Below are 24,234 nucleotides of genomic sequence, written 5' to 3'. Positions count from 1 at the left end.
CCTAGGTAGGATGTGTAACATACTGAATCATTTGTTTAGCAAATTAGTCATTTATAGTACGTTTGCAAATTCGTAACACATAATACGAATTGCAATTCGTAATTTCGTAACATTTACGAAATGGGTGATGGACATTTATAAATGAATACATACCAAATTACACTTAACATATAATACGAAATGGAGTGTCTCGGATTTACATAGTGAATAATATGAAATGCTCTGCGACCAGGTTGAAGAGGAGGGTCATGTGAAAAATATTTTTTCTATTGGGGACTCTAACCAAGTTGATTATTTACCCAATGCTCCCTACTGGTATAAATTAAAACTTAATTAGATATAACTTTTTCTAAACTACAAATTATTAGCTCAATGTAGGCCTAACTCAAAATATTTTGGGAGTAACCTAATTTAAAATGTTGGGATGAGACATTACATTTTTAGTTGAGCAAGACTAGCGGCCTCCGGGAGAAATGTGTAAATGTTTTTAGGTGACAAAGTGCACATTATAGCAGGGAGGGTGGCGTTTCACTCCAAACCAGCACGTCATCATGTTGGGCACCTGCGGAATTATTTATGAAACGTACATAAATGTCTTACTAAATTCCGTCAAGTGAAGATTCTAGGATTTGCTTGCCACACAAATGATTGGGATTTATGAAACTATCGCACACAACATAAGCATGTTTTCATTGATAAATCAGAACCATATTATAAATGTGTACTAGTGAATGAGCGCTACCCTGCCTGGAAAACGCCCATAATTCTAATTTTATGGTTATAAAACGTCCTAATTTGCTGTATGATTTTGGAAAGGTTGGAATTAGGTGTATCTTAATTCATCAAATTCTAGCACATTTCTGTAGAGGTGTTGGTAGGATGTTTTAATCTTTTTGCAATTGACTTTCAAACAAAAAATGCATTTCGCCTATAGCAAGTGCCAAACACTGGCCTGGCATTCTGCATGATTGATTATATATAGAAACAATTTAAAAGTAAATGCTACAGCCCATACTGTGCAAAATATTAATTGTTGTTCAATATTTTGTTTGTCAATAGATGTTTGTTTCGATCTCCTGTCATGGTATAGGCTCTGAGATGAAATAAACCTTGAACTATCTCACAGCAATACTGGAGCCTACCCATACTGTCCAGGCTACCGGTCTATTTACTTTCGAGCATGCTTAGCTGAATGAGCGATGGATAGATAAATTGTAGCCTGATATTTGTTGTGTAGTGGGAATATAACAGTCATGTCAGAAAATATGATTTTGATGTAGGCCCTTTACAATAAAACTCAAAGAAACACATTAGGCTACAAACTGCTATGCGATCTCCTTACCAATGGCAAATGCATGTTTTATCATAAGGCCTATGTTCAAATGTTTTTATTAGCCATTATTATAAATCCGGTCCACCAAACGTCTCAATTTCCCTCAAAATAACAATATTTGCTTGCAATACAATTAATCACTAGAAGTTGTGCATATCTGAGATTTGCGTCACGAAAAGTCACATGTATCGAAGTGGCGCGTTTTTACGGAGTCGCCGCGCTATAGGCTTTCACAGGCTCCCTTGTTTGAATTACATTCACATCATGATCAAAGTTTCGTTTCATACACGGAAATGCATGAAAACGAAACAACTTTGGTATTCAGATTCTGGACGGACAGAACAGGATACATGGGCTGTAAAGTTTCATTTCACCACTGTGGAGGAAATGTTGATAAACTGAAACTGTTGAACAGTCTGGTAGGGATGGGTAATGGGGAGAGGCTCATACGTATAGACAGATAGACGCTGGGCATATAAAACCGTTAGCCTACTAAGAATATTTAGTCTGACGACATAGGTGGCTTCAGATGAATTCTTCACACTCCATGAAATGATTGAGGTAAATTGATCAATTTATGTATCTTAAATACAACAAATCTCTTATGATAATTTTCATTTACTTATAGGTTATAATTATGACTAGGATACTTGAACATTGATTATTACATTTCTGAACTAGTGACAGTTTTCTGTCTGATTAGTACAGTTATATTTGTCCTGCCATATAACCCTGATTATTATAATTAATTCATTGGTTTCTGTAGAATCCTACGATGTGGAAGGATGAGTTTGAGTAAGAGAATAACACGGTAAGAAGAATACTTTTACCAGTGTAATTATTTTAAACCAATTGAAGTAGTTGCTTGGTGTGTGTGGAAATGTCAGTTATATTTTACGAGTTTATAGAATTAAAACCATTTATTCCGAATTTTAGTAGATGGAAGGTTTACATGAGTTTACATTTTCAACAATACTGTAAAAACTAAAATATCCAACTATTTCATTTCAACCTGTTTCTATTAAGACATTCATTTGGTGCAACAGCTCCCCCTTTCATTGATTACCTGAAGGACATCCTGCGGAGGTACCCTGATGGAGGACAGATATTAAAGGTGAGTTTGATTAATCAATCAATTAATAATGTCATCTGATCGCTCTGGAAAAGAGTGTCTGCTAAATCACCAACATGTAAACCTAACTTAAATATCATCACAGCCACTACATTTAAAGGAGAGGTGTGAGTATCTTGTTTTGTATAAGTCGGCCATAGACCAATTTACTATGCAAACGTTAGTTAAAGGCACCTATGTAAACATCCCTATCCTTATCTGTACTGTGACTATAGGAGCTGATCCAGAATGCGGATGATGCTGGGGCGTCGAAGGTTGTGTTCCTCCATGATGAGAGATACTACGACAGACAGAGCCTCAAGACTGAAGGCCTGGGGAAGTACCAAGGTACCGTTCTTTCATATTTGCGAAGATTGAAAATTAATAACATTGATGTTTGACAGTGGGTTTATGAAAGTGTTCTGATTTCATTTTAATAACCCCACATTAGACAGTAAATGTAGAAAGGGTTTCTACCACAACATCTGGAGAAAAAAAGGCATAAAACAGAAGGCAACATGCCCAGATTAATATCAGGTGCAGAACTGATTAGGATCCTGATCATCATACTTGAATGCAAAAAATACAAGTAGTCACAGTATCAGGAAACATGCTTGCCCTGGCTCATGCAGTGCCACCAGCAAACGTGTGGTGAGCTGGCATTTTTCCAAAAATGTTAAAACCGGTGTGGCAATGCCCCATCACTTTTGATTTGGTTTCAAAACAAATATTGAAGCAAAAGCATTGAAAAGAGGGATAAACTTTGACTGTTGTCCTGTTTGAGAGTAGGTCCTGATCTGTATGAATGTTGTCGTGTCTGAGAGCAGGTCCTGATGTTTTACTCTGATAATCAGGCTGTGATACACAATTAATTGGTATTTACCGCCAGAAGCTAATGCTCGCAAAATCATGTAAATGTACAAGCCAGAATAACCAGGTTTCCATCCAACCATTTAATGCGGATGAATGACCTGCAGCATAAGAAAAGTCACTACAGACCTTATGGAAACATCAGATTTGTCGACAAAATGTCTCAATGTTGACAAAATAAATACGTTAGACATGGTGGGATATTTTTGGGGGTCTGTGAAATACATGATGCAACAATTGCGGTGGGAATGCTTTCATGCGCAAATATTTACAAGCAATGATGTTGTAGCCATTGAGATAGATAGAGGACTAATCTTTATATCTGTGCCATCATGGCTTCTGTGACAGCATGGGCAATGTCATTGAAGCTATAAACCATAGGAATCCCCACCCAGTTGACTACTTTAAAATGGTGAAAGCATGGTGGAAGCCCTCAATAGAGTCCCACAGTGGAGGTGTCATAATACCCATAAAACCTAGCGATTAAACAGGGAAATAGTTGAAATCATTTTTGATCCATTAACTTTTCCCATAGGGGATTTTAGAAATACTTCAAATAAGGGCTGTGTTTTGTGTAGGCTTGCCCTGAAGTGACGTTTTGATAACCGTGTAAATCTCTCTAGAACAAGGTCCTTTATCAATATATTCACTGTATTTACCCCCAAAAATGAAATGGTAATTAGCTGCTAATGTGGCTATCATGAAGAACTGCAAATGCCATGATGATCTGGACGAGATTGCCGAATCGAGGCAAAGGTAAGAATCGACCAATTCGGCACATTTTGGCAAACTCCTGGCAGACTTGATACAAAATATTGTGTAGTAATGTAATGCTTCACTGGATCAGTCTGAAACTTTGCACAGACACTGCTGCCATCTGGTGGCCAAAGTCTAAATTACACCTAAACTCCTTTCTGATTGTAGATGGAACAAAAAATATATAGAAAACGCATGTTTTTTTTTGTTTGTATTATCTTTTACCAGATCTAATGTGTTATATTCTCCTACATTAATTTCACATTTCCACAAAATTCAAAGTGTTTCCTTTCAAATGGAATCAAAAATATGCGTATCCTTGCTTCTGGTCCTGAGCTACAGGCAGTTAGATTTGGGTATGTCATTTTAGGTGAAAATTGAAAAAAAAGGTTGGATCCATTTAACAACAGCTGTTGCGCGATCTGTAATATTAAGGAAGTATCAGGGTTTTGCTTGCCTGAGGTAGAGTACCTCATGATAAGCTGTAGATGATACTATTTACCAAGAGAGTTTTCAACTATATTTTTTGTAGCTGTCTATTTACCGCAACAAACCGATGCAGACACTTAGGCCGCACTCAACGAGCTGTATAAAGCCATAAGCAAACAAGAGAATGATCACCCAGAAGCAGCGCTCCTAGTGGCCGGGGACTTTAATGCAGGAAAACTGAAATCTGTTTTACCTGTTTATCTTATGGTGGGTAACTGCACGGTGACGAGCTTCATGCAAATTTCCCAAAAATATTGAGGGTAGGCTAGGCCCTATCATATGAATGATGCTGGTGACATGATGATCGGTTCTTGGCTGCCAATTAATTAATTAATTATCTTTATCCGTATCTCATCATATAAGCAAGTATGTTATTTATCACAAGTTTTTGTAACAAAACCATGGTAGAGTTGAGCATTTGATGGAAACACAAAAAACTTTAAACATTTTTGGTACATGAAAGCGTAAGTGCAAAAGTGCTTTTATGTGCACTGTGTCATCAAGCAATTTTTTTCTATGCAGATTTGAGAATATTCACATGAAAATCTATCGCCAATTGGATGGAAACCTAGGAAATGTTGAATAAAATTACATTTAAACACACTTTACCGGTTGTCTGTGTGGTTTGTCCTTCAACTGCTCAAAAGCCACCAAGGTAAAGTTTGTTTAATATTGAATATTCAAGATTGCTTTGACAATGAATGCATGACAATGGTATTTTTTGAATCAGGGGAGGATGGAGAACAATCTACACTTGTTTATTTTTAGAATTTTCAACGTTTTAAAAAGATTAAATCTGAAAATTGTGTTAATTTTCAAGAGCACACAAAGAACATGTGCCATACATACACAACATATCTTTGCTGTCTTTAATGAGGGTAATTACATTCACATGTTAAGGTTACATTTAGGCTGAATAGTGTAAATATTTCAAGAGTCTGAATAAGAATACAATTTGGATAAAGCCACAGAAAAACAACAGAAACAAACAAAAATAAATTACAGAATAAGACCAGTAAGATATGTCTGGAACTCTGACCAGACACCTTCATACCTATACTGTCTATGTTGCAAGATTTATGTAATTCTCTCCATGTCAGCAAGTTCCCCACATAGACCTAACCACATATCTTTTGAGGGTGCATGTTCATTTTTCCAGCATTTTGTTTCACATTTCCTTGCTGCTGCTAAAAGATAAGCTATCAATTAAAGTGGAGAGGATTGGAGTGTATTCCTAGGAACAATACCTAGAAGGAGATGACATGGGTCTGGTTGAATAATAATACCTGTGATGTCCTGTATAACATGGAGAATTTCAGACCAAAAATACTGGATTTTTGGACATTGCCAAAATAAGTAATAAAGTACCTATTCGTCCACACTGCCTCCAACACGTAGCGGATATTCCTTTTTTAATTTGATTAAGTTTATCAGGGCTCATAAAAACAAAGTAGTACTTTGAATTGATTCTCCCTTGTTCGGTTACAAAACATACATGTATTGTGTAACAAAGTCTATGAGTGCCATCTGATAAAGATCATCAAAGGTTAGTGATTCATTTATCTCTATTTCTGCTTTTTGTGACTCTTCTCTCTGGCTGGAAAATGTCTGTAAAATCTTTTGTGACTAGGCGCTGACCTAACATAATCGTATGGTGTGCTTTTGCTGTTTGAAATCGGACACGATGGCTAGATTAACAAGAAGTTAAGCTTTAATTTGGTGTATTGCACTTGTGAATGTATGAAAGTTAAATATTTCGAAAATATTTTTGAATTTCGCGCTCTGCCATTTCAGCGGATGTTGCGGATGTTGTTTGGCATACAATGAATTCCTCCTGGATTTCTTGAAATGATTTAAAAATTGAGCCTTTGAATAGTTGAGAGACTACAAAGCCATCTCTTTTCCCAGTCCCTAAATCCTTGGGACATAGTAGCAGGAAGAAAGGCTGGGTTGTGGAATATAGGTGAGTCATTACTCATTTAATATTGGTGTTGAACCTCCCTCCATGTCTTCAATGTAAGAGGAATACTTGGGTTTTGTTTATCCCTGTCAATAGAAATAGGGTCTGCTATAAAGAGAATACAATGTAAAGGCATATCACAATATTGACTCTCAATTTCAAGCCATGACAAATCCTTTGGTTGTTGAATCCATGATGCTATGTGATTAAGTTGCACCGCCCAGTAATATGATTTAAGGTTAGGGAGGCCAAGCCCACCCAATTTTTTGAACAACTGTAGTTTTTTTTATAACTAATAGGAGCCTTCTTATTTTGCCATTAAAATTTGCCTATTGCTGCATTTAGGCTAGTTAAGGTTTTAGCGGGAGTTTTAAGAGGAAGCATTGAAAACAGATAAAGCAGTCTTGGTAAGACATTCATTTTCACTGAAGCAACCCGACCTGCTAGAGATATATAGAGGGGCATCCAGCGGTCTAGATCTTCAGTGATTTTACTAATCACAGTGTAGTTGAAAGCATATAGTTTCAAATAGTCTGACGTAATATTAAGACAAGTAAGGCATGCTTGTATCAGTCCACTTAAATGCGTAGTTGCCTTTGATACTCAAGGGTGCATCACCAAATGTCATCATTGCAATAGTTTTACCAACGTTAATTTTATAGCCTGATGTAGCACCTATTCATTTTTATATATTTGGAATTGTTGTCTCAGCCTCAAGTACAGGATGACATCATCTGTATATAGAGATATCTTGTGAATGGCAATTCGAATAGCTTCCACCAGAGGGTAAGGGCAAATAACAGTGGCAATAGAGAATCTCCTTCACGATTTCCTCATTGTAGAGAAAAGGAATGCGACATATTCCCATTCGTTATAACAGATGCTTTTGGACATGAATATATTAACTATCCATTTCAAAACGCACTCCCCAAAACCAAACTTTTTTAACGTTGCTAAAAGAAAGACCAGTCAACGAGGTCAAATGCCTTTTCAGCATCGAGAGACAGCATAACTGTGTGTTTGAGTTGGGTCTTAGAGTAATTGATAATATTCAGAAGTCGTCTTATATTCGACGTTGAGTGACGTCCTTTAATGAACCTGGTTTGAATAATTTTGTTACTACCTCATTGATTTTACTGTCCCAATTTGTACTTACTGATCAATGGGAACCACAGTCTAGTCGGTCCTTACCTGGCTTCTTTAACAGGGAACGGTTGCTTCCAACTCAAATAATATTAGGCTATAAGAAAACAGAACGCAAAATAAATTAATTAAAGCATATGCGGGCAGGCATAGTAATTGTCTCTCATTCCAAAGCAGACTGTCCTAAACAGTAAGGGTTAAATACTGGAAATGAAATGGAATCCAAAAGCATTGTCTAAATCAATAAATAATCAGCAAATGTTAGGCTAATATTTTCAGTAACCTACTGTGGTAGCCTATATGGAATTGCCATAAAACGTTTTAAAAAATGAATACAAATAAATAATCTTTACCCTATAGCCTACTAAAAGAGAAGGTGGGAATGAGGAAAGCAGGCTATTCTGTTTTTTCCAGATGAAATAATACTTTATCATCCTGACACACTGTACGTCAAAGATTGATGAATTATTCCAGCATTAAACTCCCAATTATGAGCATCAATTCAAATAGTTTCAAGTCCTTAAGAAGAAGGGGTCGCTTCAATAGTCAGTGTGGACTGGACAATGTTCTGTGGTAGATTTGAGCTACTTCTTGGGCCTTGAGTTCTTCTGTCTCACTCCTCCTGGGAGTTTTCCACATAGTGGGCATATTTTTTCAGACCCTGTCCTCGGTCTGGAAGGTGGTATAATCCCAATGAGGTGCAGGAAAGACTCGGCATCTGGTACAGAATCAAAGATGTGGGTTGCTCTCATGGGTGAGGTGCAGCTTCGCAGGGAACATCAGAGAGTATGTGATGTTTTTTTAGAGAGATAGATATGTGCTTGTCCTTGTAGAATAGTTTTCCGTTGGTTCTCAACAGCTGCATTATCTCCTGTTTCATTTAGAAGTTGAGAAGGCGCACGATGATAGAGCTGGGCCTCTGTGTGTCCTTCGCTCCGGGCCTACTCTGGGCTGCAGGTGCCGTTCTGTGGGCTCTCTGCCCCTTTTCTGCATTGGTTTCGAGCCCAAACATTTGAATATTATTCCAACTGTACTTTTTTTTTTACAATACCTCTACTTGGCCCATCAGGTAGTTAATAGCCTGGTTTTGTTGTATTAGCTTTTTGTCATGTTCCTCTTTTTTTCAATGTGGGTCATCCCATTTTTTCTCTAGAGTAGTCTTCATGCAATCGATAGAGGTTTGCATCTTGTCAAGTGAGGTGGCTGTTTCTCATTGAAATAACTTCAGTTTTGCCATGAGAGATGAACCTCCGCCATCTCTGTTTCGGCTGTGATGGCAGCCTCTACCAACTCGTGGAGTTGGGCTCAGTTAGCGACTTAAACACGGTGAACATAGTGGAGTATCTTCTCTTTGATGCCGTCTTTCATTTGAATACTTATCCTGACTCATTGCCAGTCCGATTTAGAAGGTCAAATATGTACTTTTAACTCGTGAAGTTCAAATTTAGGCCAAAATTGTCACAGAGCTTGATCAGCAAACAGCCTTTCCCCAGAATTCCATGCAGGATTCTCCAGAAAATATTTTAAATAAAAAGATGAACACAAAAAATTATTGTTCTCCACCCTCCTGATTCAGAATATACATTTTGTCATTGTCATGGCATGCTTGGTTCAATAGCAAGAGAAACCCGAATATCCAATATAATTTGACCTCTGTGCCAAACCAAACTATATACCTTTATTCAGATTCAGATGCAAATTTTGAGTAGCTGAAGGACAAACCACACAGATAAATCGGTAGAGTAAGTGTAAATGTCATTTTATTGAACATTCTGGCTTGTAAGGAACATTTACATGATTTATCAGGCATTAGCTTCAGGCTGTGTATACCAATGAATTGAATATTACAGCCTGATTAATTATACTACTGATTTTCATGAACGTTGTTGTGTCTGTGAGCAGGTCCTGCTCTGTATGCCTTCAACAATGCAGAGTTCACAGCAGAGGACTGGCAGGGGATCCAGACCACCGGCCGGAGCGTCAAACGCAACGACCCAAATAAAGTTGGCAGGTTTGGGATCGGATTCAACTCTGTCTACCACATAACAGGTGAACCTCAGAGTATTATTATCACAATGAAAGAATCTAACCATGAACATGCGCTAGCTATATCACAAGGTCTGCTTGATATGCCAAAATCCATATCACAGCACATGGATCTATACCGGTATACTGTAAATGTAGTCATACCGCCCATTGCTACATTTTAATTTCTCTTCATAGCCAGCTTTTCATTACATTACAGCATTTTATTCACACTCAGTAATATTGATCATTTCTAGATGTGCCATCCATATTCAGTTCCAAGTACTTGGGCTTCCTGGACCCCCAAGAGAAGCTCTTTGGGGAGCGAATTGGAGGCTTCCGGTGGTCTCTGGAGGAAGAGGAAGACAAGGAAACTCTACTGAATCTGCAAGATCAGTTCCAACCATTCAGAGACGTTGTCAAACTAGTCAGTGGCCAAAGGTGGAAGGATATCATCCAGGAGGAGCAGCACTTTAAAGGGACACTCTTTAGGTTTCCTTTACGCAGTGAGGCCTCAGAGATCTCAGACAACCTGTATGACTCCAATAAAGTAGTTCAGCTTTTCGACAGTTTCCTTGCGGATGCAGACATAAGCACTCTGTTCCTGAGGAATGTGTCATCAGTCTCCCTGCAGCACATCAACACCAAAGGGTTTGTTAATGTCCGGCTTACAGTGACCTCAAGTCCCACAGTTGATCTGAGTCTGAAGACAAGGAACGAGTCAAACATTGATGGATCAACCTGCTTCAAAACCATCACCTCTACTTCCGAAGGCAAGAAGCAGACAAAAACCAAGTGGCTTGTGACAACATGCTGCATGAAAGAGGGAAATGTTCCAGAGCTAGATTTACTGGCCAAGAAGCTGAGTTTCCGCCCTCAAGTTGACTTGGCATTCCAGTGTAGCCAGGCGAGTGTCCTGACTGATGGCAGACTGAGTGTCTTCCTGCCCCTCCCAAACAATGACTCCAACAAGACTGGCTACCCAGTCCATGTGAACGCCTGCTTTGGCCTCACTGACAACAGGAGACACATCAAATGGCAGGAGGAAGACCAGAAGTATGATGAAGCTGCGAAGTGGAATGAGCTGCTGGTGAAGGAGGTCCTCCCTCACACATACCTCCTGATGCTGCAGGATGCCACCAACCTAGCCAAGAGCTCCACACTCCCCGTCTCATATGTGTACAACATCTGGCCAGACCTCAGTCAGACCAAACACAAAGACAAGTGGCATGGAATTGCTGAAGACATTCTACAACGTCTACTCAAACAGAATACTGCCATCTTCTCTCTAGCTGAAGACGAAAGACAGTTTGTTTCTCCCGCCGTGGCTGTGTGCCCATCCGACGACACCATGCCGCCTGAAATGATGGCTGCCGTGACCAGGGCCTTGATTGCAGGTGGAGAAAAACTTGTCATCTTCCCAGATCATGTCTCCAGAGCTGTCCAGCTGGCCTTCCCAGACCCAGACACACTGAAATGGGTGACTCCAGCTCTTGTAAGGGGTGTTCTCCGCAGAGGTGTTGTGTCTAATCTCTCCAACAATGACAAACTGTCTCTGCTGCAGTACATCTTGACTGATGAGAATTACCACGACCTCAGGGGTCTGAAGATGCTGCCTCTCAGTGACGGGACTTTCAAGACATTCACAAATGAAGAGAAGGACATCACTCTCATTGACAATGACACATTTCCAAGGTAAGTTCTTAATTGTCTTAGTCAGGTATGGAAATAAAGCTAGACAGGGCTAGTAGAAAATATGCCAGAAATGTGTCTTCTTAAATACCACACTGCATAGATTTTGGACCCTTCGCTCTCCGTCTGGGCTATTAGACATTGTAGTCTTCTATCCCGGCTGGCCCATGCGAAAAATCCTTAAATTCCATCCCTGTATACATTATAGTATTTTTCATATTTTTCATCCATTCCCTTTCTCCATTAATAATTTACAAGTAAGTATTCTCTTCATACAGAGTATTGCTGCCAGGTTGCAAAGACCTGTTTCTGCCTGATGATCTCAGCACCACTAGCATCCAACATTTGAAGCAACTAGCTGCAACAAGTAAGAGAATACATTGTACAATTATATTTAACAATGAAAGGTTTTGGATATCATGTAGAATTGCAAATACCTGCATGTTTGTCACATGGCTATTATTTTCATATCTCCATCTTTTTAGATATATTCAAACTATTCAATGTAGATGTGGAAGTTGTGGCTACATTTGCCAAGAAGACTCTCCCAAAGGACTGGAATCAGACAGGTCATGTCACCTGGGAGGTAGGGAGTGCTCAGCACCCACCATTGAAATGGCTCAGAGAGTTCTGGAAATGTCTCAACACTCACTGCATAGATCTGAGACGGTTTGAAGGCATGCCACTGATACCCATCGAACCACTACACGATACTAGCCATTCTGTCATACTTGCAAGACTACAACAGAATCCAACCATGATTTTTCAGAAAAGCATGCAATCCATCTTACCAGACAAAATAAAGGAAGTCATGAAGAGGGTTGGGGGAACAGTCGTTAACAGAGACAAATGCCTGAAACACCAAGATCTTGACTCGTACGTACTACCACCATCGCCACAGAACACTCTACAGGTGTTCATGAACTTAGCTGCTAGTCAGGTCATCAGTGGAATCAGGTCTGCTCCTTACCATGAGAAAGAGGAACTCAAAGCCTACCTCTCTACTCTGGATTCTCTCACAGTCCATGAGAGAGACCTGCTCTCAAAGATGCCTCTCTTCCAATCAATGGCCGGAGAATATGTTCCCACCCAATACAAGCAGGCAGTGGTTTTGGGTTCCACCCCAGCTCTCCCCACAGAGCTCCCAATGCCGGATTCCATTGTCCGGTGTGCAACTGAGGCTGATCGCAGGCTCCTATTGTTGCTCAAGATTGATCTCTTGAATACTGCTCAGGTGGCCGTTCATTTGATTGATGGAGTTGAGAAGAAGTATTTCAAGAAACAAGAGAGAGAGGGAATTATGACCTGGATATTACAGCATGGTAGTATCCTCTTCTCACAGAATGGGACCTTGTACAAAAAATGCCAAGATTTGAGCTTTATCGAAATAGATGGAGAGCTGAAGAAGACCTCCAGTATTTTTGATCCAAACAATGAAGTCTTCAAAGTTCTTTTTGAAAGAGAATTCTTTCCTCCAGCAGTGTTCACAAATACTCCAGAGAAGCTTGACAGCTTAATACGTCTTGGATTGCAGACAAAGGAAACTGACGTCTCAGCAGACAACGTGTTGCATGTTGGCACCCATATTGATAAATTACATGTTCATTCACAAAAGGCTTTCAAAAAAGCAGAAGCACTTCAAAGATTATTGAATCGCAATGACCTGCTTTCCCAATTCTCACATCAGCAGCTGCAGCACTTATCACAGCTGCAGTGGGTCCCTTGTGAGAATCCTTACATCACAAAAGAAAATACTAGGGGGAAAAGTTTCTACAAGCTAGAGGAGATACGACATTCAGAGTACAATGGCATTGTAGGGCATGTCATGCCTCTTACAGGAGACTTTAGTCAGAAAGTAAGCAGCAAACTTGGTCTGCTACGCCTACCTCCTGCTGAGAAGGTTGTGGAGAATCTGTCAGCATTGGCAGCTGTGGCCAAGGCAATGACCGATCCAGATAAAGACGTGCAGTTTAAAACCAAGCTGCATAGCATTTACAAATACATGCAAGATCACATCTGTGAGGTCAGGGAAGTGATGAACAAAAGAGTCATACCTTGGCTGTGGATACACAATCATTTTGTTTTTCCTCACGATGTAGTCTTGGACTACCCACCTGATTTGGATCTGAGCTCGTACATTGAGAAGGTGCTAGACGAATTTCTTCCATACAAAAAGTTGCTGACAGAGTTTGGAGTGAAGACATCACTCTCAGAGAAAGAAATAGAGGACATCCTTCATGACATCAAACAGACCATTGAAAAAAGACCCCAATCTTTTGGAAAATCCTCAGAGCTGAAAGTGTCAATAGCCATTCTGAACTGGATGTGGAGAGAGAAGAAGAGAGTCAGGGACAATATCCCTGTGCCGGTCATGGCAGGGAGTCAGAGATTTACCCTGCAACCATTGTCAAAGACAGTGTTTTGTGATATAAGCAGGGATGGTCTGGAGGATCTACAGAATGACCAGGATGAGATTCATGTCATCCACGAGGAGATTCCACCGGCGACGGCACAGTGGCTGAACATCCCTTTCCTCAGCACCCGGATCCTGCGCCCAGAGTTCATTGGAATAGAACAGTGTGGGCAGTCGGAGCCCATAACTCTGAGGATTAAGAACATTCTGAAGGAGTATGATGAAGAAAATGACATCTTCAAAGAGCTAATTCAGAATGCAGAAGATGCTGGGGCAAACACCTGTAAGTTCATGGTGGATTTCAGGAACCACAAAGACCCTGCTGACAGCCTCATAGACCAAGGCATGGTTCTCTGTCAGGGACCGTGTCTCTGGGCCTTCAATAACGGGCTGTTCACAGAGGATGACTGGGAAAACATTGTCAAACTCGGATCTGCCTCAAAGGAAAACCAGGTGGAAAAAATAGGGAAATTTGGACTTGGATTTAATGCGGTGTACCATGTGACTGATATTCCCTCAATCCTCAGTGGCAACAAGCTTCTGATACTTGATCCAAATGTTACACACCTGCAAAAGCACATACAAACCAAAGCAACTCCTGGTATCAAGCTCAACTTGTCTCGGGAGCAGCTTCTGCACAGGTTTCCTGGTCAATTCAGACCATATGAGCAGATTTTTAATTGCAATCTTTCAAGAGACAGCACTCAGAAATTCTACCCGGGCACGCTCATTAAACTACCTTTCAGAACACAAGAGGAGGCTGTCAAGTCAGAAATCAGCAGAAATGTGTATGACAGAGATGACATAGTGACATTTCAACAGGACCTGACAAACAACTCACAAACTCACCTCCTCTTTCTGAAGAACATCAACACTGTATCTCTTCAAAACCTTCCGGTTGATGCTTCCACTCCTCCTCAAGACGACCAGATAGAGAATATTTTCACTGCCACCAAAAAGGTTGTGAGCACAATCAAGATTCCAGAGGACACTCCTCTAGGAATATTACAGAATGATGCTCTGAAATGTCTGATGAAGCGTGATGTGAAATGCCAAGAGGTCATTGACTGCCATAAAGCCAACATAGCTGAACTAACGCAACAACATTGTGATGGATCTGATGTCCAGTTCTGGCTCCTATACAATTGCTTTGGGACAAAGAATTCTTTACAAATGGTCCAGAGAGATAATAAGCTCTCCTTGCCAATCGGAGGTGTTGCTGTACCTTTAAACAAAGAACCAAAGACAGGGAAATGGGTCCCTGGAGAAACCAACCTGGTTGGCCAGGCGTTCTGCTTCCTCCCTCTCTCTGTTGCCACAGGGCTCCCAGTGAACCTGAACGGATCCTTTGCTGTGACCTCTAATCGGAGAGGTCTGTGGGAGAGTGGTGTGAAATACGACTGGAATAGAGCTCTCCTTCAGGATGCTGTTACAACCGCATATGTCAGTACACTGCTAGTGTTGAAGAACATGTCAAGAAATGGAACCCTTCAACGTTATCAGTACTATACCTTTTGGCCTAATGGAGAGAACGTGAACAAACCCTTCAAACCCTTGGTTGATACATTTTACTTGGTCGTCAGTCAGCACTTCTCTGGCAAACCTCTGAAGCTCTTCAGTGATGGGGAAAACTGGTGCTCAATGGACAAAGCCAGATTTCTGCACCCAAATATTCAAGAGGACAAAGCTGTTGGAGAGCTTGCAATGAAGGTGTGTAAAAGCAATTCAAACACATCTTATCTTGTTGTTCCTCTGCCTTTGTGGGTGAGACAGAGTTTCATACAGACCGGTTTAGATGAGATTCTCCAGCAGAGAACATTTGACTGGGAAGCATTTTACCAAGAAGTGGTATTCAACAACCTGAACAATATGGACCAGAAGAGTAGGAATGCTCTTGTGTTGCATGCTATTGACCTGAAGGACGATGCCATTGACATTCTACTAAGGAGCTACCCATGCATTCCTACAAAGAAAAGTGGAAAACTTCAGTACATCAAAAAACTTGTGAATACTTCTGGAAAAGTGGCACACTTGTTTGAGCAAGAGGAAGGACGGTTCCTCGGTGGAACCAAAAATGACTTTCATTCCCCTAAAAGGATTCAACGTCTGTCAGAACTGGGGATGCTGAGTGACCAGCTCCCTTTGGAGGACATCACAGAAAGAGCAGAGACCATTGACAAAATCTGGCAAAAAGACAAAGGCAAAGCATACAAGCAACTCCAGTGCATCCTGGAGCTGATGAGGGACTCCCTAAAGGATGAAGCCTCGCCTCACTGGGAGACTCTGAGAAACACCGTGTTCATTCCAGCATGTCCTCCAGTTATTACATACGCAGGGAAGGGTGGAGCAGTGAAGGATGGAATAGTCAGACTTCAAAAGCCTACTGACATTTACAGTGACAGATGTCGCCATCTAGTTGACATGACACAGTCTGTGGTAGACTCTTTAAATCTGAAAATACACAGTGACGATGCAGTGCTATGCATACTGGGAGTTTGTGAAAGCCCATCACTCGAGACAGTGCTTCAGCAGCTACAAGAATCATCCAAGCACTCGGAAACATGTGACAAACAGACGCTCTTCAACACAGCCCATAATTGCTACAGCTTTTTGAACAGATGGCTGTATGATGAGAAGGAATTGACTGCCATTTTTGAGAGGGCACACTCATTCCCCTTTATCCTTGTTGAAGACAGGTTTGTGGATGTAAAGTCTGTGGCTAAAAATGAGGAATTTGATGCTAAACCTTATCTTCATGTGCTTCCAACTGCCTTCTCCAGTTTCAAGAATCTCTGGAAATGTCTATGCATCCAAAAACAATTCACATCAGAACAGTTTCATGGTGTACTGAAGAAACTCAGCCAAGCCTATGGCATCAGCCCACTTTCCAATAATGATCTAGAAATTTGTCTGACAATAGTCCAAAGGGGATTATATGAGGCCAAAGATGAAAAACATGATGACTGTCTCATACCTGATGAAATGTGTGTTTTGCAGCCATCTAACCAGCTGTATTTCAATGACAGCCCCTGGATGGAAGTGTCAGAAGATGTCACTTTGTGCCATGCAAAAATATCTCGTGCCGTTGCACTTCATTTTGGGGTGATTACAACAAGACATCACACACTGCTAAAGCATTCAGTGGAGAACTTCTCACCATTTGCTGAAGAGTTTGGACAACGTGAGAAACTGACAGTTCGCATTAAAAACATAATCTCAGCTTATCCCTCGAAGAAGGACATCCTGAAAGAACTCATCCAAAATGCTGATGATGCAGAGGCCACAGAAATTCACTTTGTTTGGGACAAAAGACAGCACAGCACAGAGAAAACATTTGGACAGAGATGGAATCCACTTCAGGGCCCGGCACTGTGTGTGTACAACAACCAGGTGTTTTCTCCTGCTGATCTGCACGGTATTCAGCAGCTGGGAGAAGGTGGAAAGCACAACATTCCAGGGAAAACCGGAAAATATGGACTTGGGTTTAACTCAGTCTACCACCTGACTGACTGTCCTTCGATCCTAACCGGTGACAAATGGCTCTGCATATCTGATCCCAATCTGAAGTATGTTGAAGCATCACGAGAATCACCAGGTGTCAAAATCTTATGGGAAGAGGAATGTAAGAACACCTTCATTGATGTTTACAATACATTTCTCCCAAAAGAATTCTCTCTTAAAGAAGGCACCATGTTTAGGTTGCCTATCAGGACTGGTGCCATGGCAAAAACCTCAGAAATATCCGACAATGGGGTCAGTGTCGAAGATATGGCAGAACTGTCCTCAGCTCTCTGTGAAGACCCTGAGGGATTGATAATGTTCTTGAAGAACATCAGGAAAATCCAGTTTCATGAAATCAACCCAGGCACAGGAAAGCTCAAGACTACTTTCTCGATTGAAAAAAGTATACATGAGAAGAGCATTGCAGAATGGGTTTCTTTTCAAAACCACGTACAACAGTCGCTGCTGTCCCACGGACAAACACCACAGGAAGCCATTTACAGTGTCAAGATTTCATCATCTGGTAAAAGGCAAAGCCAGTGGATCATTGCAGAGCAGTTTGGCTCTTTTAAAGTAAACACTGATATGGAAGGACAGACTGGCAGAGTTCCCCAGGCAGCTTTGGCAGCATGTGTAAGCTCTCAGCCTAGAGACAGAGGAAAAATTATCAGCACAAGCTCTCTGCCTAAACAGGATGACTTCATTGGACAAGCATTCTGCTCCCTGCCCTTGCCTGGTAAAACTGGACTTCCAGTCCATGTCAACGGGAACTTTGAGGTAGATTCCTCCAGACGGGGTTTCTGGAAAGAAGATGGAAAAAGTCTGAAGATAGATTGGAATGAGTCCCTGAAATTGAATGTCATTGCCCCATTGTATGCTGACCTTCTCAATTACATCCGTTGTGACCTAAAGAAAGTGAAAGTCAATTCCATACATATTGATTCAGTCCTTGATAGCTCATACTTGTGTTTCTTCCCCACCATCTCCAAAGACACTGGCCAAGATTGGCATGAAATGATTCATGAAGTGTACAGGTCAGTCAATGACAGAAAACTTGACCTTATTCCAGTGCTACACGGCTCAACTCGACAAGTTCAACACATGTCAATAACAGAGTACACTGTTGAGTGGTCTAGTGTGAGCAAGACGGAACCAAGTGATGCACCTCATTTGAACAAAGAAAATAGATCTATTGTTTCTATTTTAGATGATCTTGGAATGCAGTTGGTTCCTTCATCCAGAAAAATGGTGGAAATATGGACCAGCTTCAAATCGGCTGGGATTGAAGTGAGAATAGTCAGTCCTTTGACAGTGGGTAACTACCTGAGGAAGAAACCACTGAATGATCCAACTCACACTGAAATGGATTTACCTCTACCCATTGGCCAGACTTTGATCAGAGACAAAGAGAGATGCTCCATTCTCTTGGAGTACTGTATCAAAAATGTTGTAGTTAGTGAGGACAGTTCCAGTTCAGACAGTAGACTTAAAAAAGATGCTAACAGGAAGAGTTCCAGTTCAGTCACCGGACTTCCACTGCTTCTCACTCAAGACCAGATTCTTAGAGTGTTTGACCCTGACTCTCCCAAGCTTCTGTCAACATTTTACAGAATGTTCCATGGACATCATGAGGATTTTGCTGATTTCATAACCAACACCAAACATTTTCAGGTTCTACAAGATGGGAACTTTCTTAAAGAATTGACAATTCCAGTCGCAGCAAAGTATTTGAAACCTATACTTCTGCACCTCCTTCAAAACTGTGAAACCGATCCACACTGCAGGCTACATGTACCAAACCAGATAATACACTCATGGCTGAAAGAACTATGGAAATTCTTTAGTTATCACATACATGCTACAGCTTCACCAAATGGAGATGGTAACCAGGCTCTGATAGCCATCAAGGAGCTGTTCTCTGACTGCCCTATGTTGCCTGTTGTGTGCCCAAGACTAAACAACAAATATGTTCTACAAACAATGAGGAAGATGTCCAGTGTGATTCTGTTTTCAAAAGAAGAAATTATATTAATTCTCATGAAACTTGGTCTCATGAAACTGGACCTTACATTCTTCCAAGAAGTGAACAGGCATCTGCATCAACATCTACTCCCTGAGCTCTTGAGGACAAGCGACCGCAGTGCTGTGTTAGACCAAGTCCACCAGCTGGAACATTCAGAATTTCAGCATCTTTCAGATGATGAGTTGAAGACACTTCAAAATGTCCTACAGTCTGGGATATGCTCATCTAAAAACAAACAGGACTACCAGAGAAAGCTCAAGTCATTGCCACTATTTGAAACCATACAGGGTGGACGGCAGCGTATTGATGGACCCAGAAATGTATACATCCTCAACACAGAGTTCAGGGAACGCTTTCCAGATGTGTACATGGCAGATGACAACAACATTTTCCTGGAATACAACATTGTAAATGAGAGCTTGTCAAAATACCTGAGCATTAAGATATTAAGTGATTTGGAGTACTATGTCCAGTTCATTCTGCCTTTCCTGCACAAGCTAAACAACAACCAAGTGATCCACTCTGTCCAGCTGTTGTTGTCACTACAACTCAAACAGGACTATCAGCAGCACCATGACAAAATCATCTCTATAATGAAAAATGTGAAATTCATTCGGGACATCCATAGGAATCTGCAGATGGCCTCCTACTTCTTTGATGAGAATCAGACGTTGTACAAGGTGATGCTGCCGCAAGAAAGATTTGTGCCAGAAAGCTTCTGGAATGAATTTCATAATAGAAGGAACATCATTTTCAAGAGTCAAGCAAGGAAACTGCTCAAAGAACTTGGAATGAAGTGCACTGTGTCAGATGAGGAAATAATTGAATTTGCTCATCGAATTGAATTGGATGCCAAAGGCACTGCCAGCCTCAAAGGGCTGAAACTGATGTCGTCTACATTGTTTGAAACTATTTTCAAAAGAGATGTCAAAAAGCTAGCACCAGACTTTCTGAAAACGATTGCTGACATCAAGTTTGTTTTTCCTGTGGAAATTCAAAAGAGGTTGTGCAACTACCACCAGTCATTTGCAGGAAAGAGGACTGTAGTTTCAATCAGAGGTTGTCTGATTGAAAAAGATGTCCTCCACCCATGCCTAATTTGGACATCCATGCCAATACTGCACGTAGGAAACTGCGATGAAAAGCATATTCAAATGATTAGAGAAGCAGGTGCAGTTGACCAACCCCCTTCTGAACGTGTGACAGAGAACCTCAGAAACATCTGTCAGTCACCATGCCAAACTGCTGACTTGGTTGGAACACGAGCTGAAGTGTTCCGGACATCTTACACCTATCTACAAACAATAGAGTTTGACCCCAAGCCGTTGACTGATCTCCCTGTGGTGCTTGTGGAGGAAGATTCTGCACTTGTAAAGAGCAAGCAAACAGCTCTGATACTGCTTCATTGTATGGAGTTCAGGCCGTACTTGTACTGCATTCCTCCAAAGGATGTCAGGTTTGCAGAATTCTTCAAGAAAATTGGCGTCAAAGACGAGCCTACTGCAGAGCAGTACTGCAATGTTCTACAAGAAATCCATGCAGATTCCACCGACAAGCAGACCCTTCAGCCAAATCAGGAGAAAACTGTCAAGCGAGCTGTGGAGCAGCTTTTTCATCTGATCATCAAATTGCAAGAAAATCAGTTGACCTCAGAAATTCCCAAGACCTTGTATCTACCTTCAACCGATGGCAGACTGTACCCTTCAGCCTCACTGTATTTCAATGACACAGTCTTCAAGGTTAGCAGATTGGAGGGTGCCATTAAAGACAAATTGAAACTCCTGGAGAAACTGAGCAATTGCCATTTAGAAAACGACATGTATGAACATTGTAAAATGATGCAGTTGTTGCCCCTGGAGATACAACCCAAAATGCTCTCTCAGATTACAGTAGAGAATGTGGTGGAATCCAACATGCAACTGTGTGAGTACGGGGAGGGCTGCGAGTTCAGCGGATGGTTTGGGGCACACCTATCCTCAGCTCCCTTCATGCATGGTCTAGTATGTCTCATCAGAGAGCAGTGTCAGGGCAAGATATCACAAGGCGATGCTGCCACCATGTGTCAGAAAACCTTTGGCGGCATTGAGATCACCTGCTGCAACAGCCTTGAAACAGTGCTTCAACTTGGCCAGGAGGTACTGAGTGACACCACTGCTGTCACACAGGTGTACGTAAAAAAGGGCCAGCAAGGTTGTACCTTCTACCTGAAACACAATGACGACCAGGCCCACAAAGTGAAGAGTGAGATCATCATGAGACTGACTAAAGAGATTAATGCCCTTCTTAATAACATTCTTGGCTCAAATCTCCTGCTAGTTCTAGGACACCTTCTTTCGTGTGATAGCATGAAGGACGTCAAGACAACTCTAGAACAGAATGGAATCCATGACAGTGCTGATACTGAGGACTCCATGAAAGGGCCACCAGAACCAGGAAGTCCTGTTCCTGAAGAGTGGCATGATGCCCTGGACATGAGCTTCCTCAACAACTATGAATCTGGGGAATATGTTGGCTTTAAGAATACGGCAGAGGAGGAGCATTGTTGCTATGCAGTTATAGTGGAACAGCTGTGTGTGCCATCTGGCCAATCAGGACAGAGTCCCTACAGATACAAAATACAGATTGGGAAAGATGAAGTCATAGAAGTCAGTGCCCTTGATCTCTACCAATTTAAACGGGAAAAGAAGCCTTTCTCATACTCTTCCACTGGAGCAACGTGCATGGAACTGGTACAACTGGGAGAATCTGTGCAGCGGTCTTCATCCACAAAGACCTCACCACAGTCTCTGGAAGAAGCCAAAAAAGAAATAGACAAATGTCTGGCAGAGATTTGGATTCTGTCTGCAGAGGAGCGGTTCAAGGCCATCAGACGCCTCTACCTGAGGTGGCACCCTGACAAAAACCCAGACTGCCAACAGCTAGCCACGGAGGCATTCAAGTATCTGAAAAACAGAATTGAGGATCTTGAAAACGGCAGGACGGGGAAACCATCCTCACACAGGACGGGGAACCCATCCTCACAGCAGTGGAACACAAATTTCAGAAACTTCTACAACCAGTGGAACCAAGAAGCTCATCGCCACCAGTGTGGGAGAGAGAGGTTCTACAGGGGACACAATACTAGATACAACTTCTGGACACATCATGGAAATGTACCACAACCCAACCGAGCAGAGGCTGAGCGCTGGCTGAGACAAGCACAGTGTGACCTAGCCGCTGCTGACAACGACACAGGAGGCAAGACCACAGAGTGGACTCTGTTCAAGGTACATCAGGCTGTGGAGAAGGCTCTGGTGGCAGCAGAGTACAAAAGACATGGAAATCATTGCAAAGACAGCTCCATCTCCAGCCTAGCTGAGCGGGTGTCTCGCTACAGCCCCCAGTTAGACACTCTACCCAACATTGTGAGCAAACTGAAACAGCTGGGAGTCGACCCCAAGACCACTCAATACCCAAACTACCACCCATCACCACACATTCCCAATCAGATGTTCAAGTATGAGAACGAATCAGAGGTGCTGGACATGGCATCAAAGCTTCTGTGCAAAATAGAAATATATATTCATTGATTAAAGACATCGCTTACATATTGCAATTGGGCATTGACAGAAAACAAAAACATGACACCCAGTTAATTTAGAAATGCTAAAGGCTATTTCACTTGATTTAGAAATGCTACATGTAACTTTCATGTTGTGATCTTATGCTTTACTGAGAGTATGTTATACACATAGTGGTTCAATAATTCCTTTGAAGAATCAATTAAAAAGATAACCATATTATTGTTAAATGCTCACAAAAATACAGTAACAGGTTTTTCCACTTTTTTATGTTGAAGATATAGGTTATAATAAATGTCAAAAATAAACATGATTTAATAAAGATATATCATTCTCTCTCTGCATCCTCTCTGACACATGACAATATTAGAGGTCAAGTACCTCAGAGATCATGCATTTCCAATTACAAGTAGTTTAAGGTTCAAAATAAAAAATAACATTTGGATTTCACTTTACTTGAGGGATATTGGTGAATTGCTGAGACGGTATTGACATCGTTAATACATTGTGGCAGACTGGGAGGTTTGGTCCAGACATTTACACAGATCAGACACAATTGTATTAGCTCTGTTTCAAGGGTGTTCATTAAATAACAAACAAAGAGAAAATAATAGGTCTCCTAAAACTCTAAATGTTACAAGGCATCTTTTCATTTGTTTGCTCCATTGTCTTCAGGCAGAAACATGTTAGTCTGAAAAGTTCATTTTAATCATCTTCACTCTCTTAACACACATCTTCACCAAGATCCAACGGCTGGAACATCTTACATTAACTCTGTACAAACAGCAGGTGGCTGCCTGGGCCCACACGGTGCACTAAGGGCTGGATTCAGACTGGAGATAAGTAGAGGAAGATAAGTAAACTAGACTCGATTCAAGCCATATCGCTGAAGTTTGGCACTATAGCGCGATTGAAATGTGTAGGCAATGTTCCAGCGTGTGTGGAAACTGCATTCACAATAATTGCTGCATATGTCGGCTCAATTGGAAAATACCTTAAAATTTCAATCATGCTATAATGTTGAACTTCAGCGATACGTATTGAGTTGAGCACTAAACATGGACTTCAGTCAAAAAACATGACCTTTAAATTTCAATCACACTGTAACGCGGAACTTCCAGTACAGATTGGATAAAGGTCTACTTATCTCAAGTTTGAATAGCGCACTAAGGAAACAGAGTGGTCTTTACATAGCATGTATGGTGGATGATGGTGCCATAGGGGAACAAAATACAATTAATGTAGTCTCATACATTCAACACATGATATGACTGCAGCCACTCACTCATAGAGAAGTCTTCTCAGGGAATCATGTACACTGAACAAAAATATAAACCAACAAGTGTTGGTTTCATGAG

At 41.2% G+C, this 24,234-nt stretch overlaps 1 protein-coding gene across 1 annotated transcript; it reads left to right on the top strand.

The window, feature by feature from the left end:
• The first annotated feature begins 1,059 nt into the window (after positions 1-1,059).
• Positions 1,060-23,212, top strand: LOC110505631 (sacsin). The gene is made up of 8 exons (XM_021584972.3): positions 1,060-1,894; positions 2,100-2,144; positions 2,360-2,447; positions 2,681-2,792; positions 9,565-9,711; positions 9,945-11,382; positions 11,658-11,746; positions 11,865-23,212. Exons 2-8 carry the CDS (start codon positions 2,119-2,121, stop codon positions 22,883-22,885), a joined length of 12,921 nt encoding a protein of 4,306 aa, XP_021440647.3. The 5' UTR covers positions 1,060-1,894; positions 2,100-2,118; the 3' UTR covers positions 22,886-23,212.
• The last annotated feature ends 1,022 nt before the right edge of the window (positions 23,213-24,234 follow it).

This window comes from Oncorhynchus mykiss, chromosome 25, assembly GCF_057628025.1.
Source record: "Oncorhynchus mykiss isolate SJ-2025 chromosome 25, ASM5762802v1, whole genome shotgun sequence".
NCBI classification, from domain to species: Eukaryota; Metazoa; Chordata; class Actinopteri; order Salmoniformes; family Salmonidae; genus Oncorhynchus; species Oncorhynchus mykiss.
Note: the sequence above shows the minus strand (reverse complement) of the source record. Positions and strands in the feature narration are given on the sequence as shown.

Bases quoted from the DNA above. Each gene is read 5' to 3' on its own strand.
- LOC110505631 (XM_021584972.3), top strand. From the start codon at position 2,119: ATGAGTTTGAGTAAGAGAATAACACG. The intron at 9,712-9,944 runs GTGAACCTCAGA...GATCATTTCTAG, and splicing joins CTCTGTCTACCACATAACAG to ATGTGCCATCCATATTCAGT. The intron at 11,747-11,864 runs GTAAGAGAATAC...CCATCTTTTTAG, and splicing joins GAAGCAACTAGCTGCAACAA to ATATATTCAAACTATTCAAT.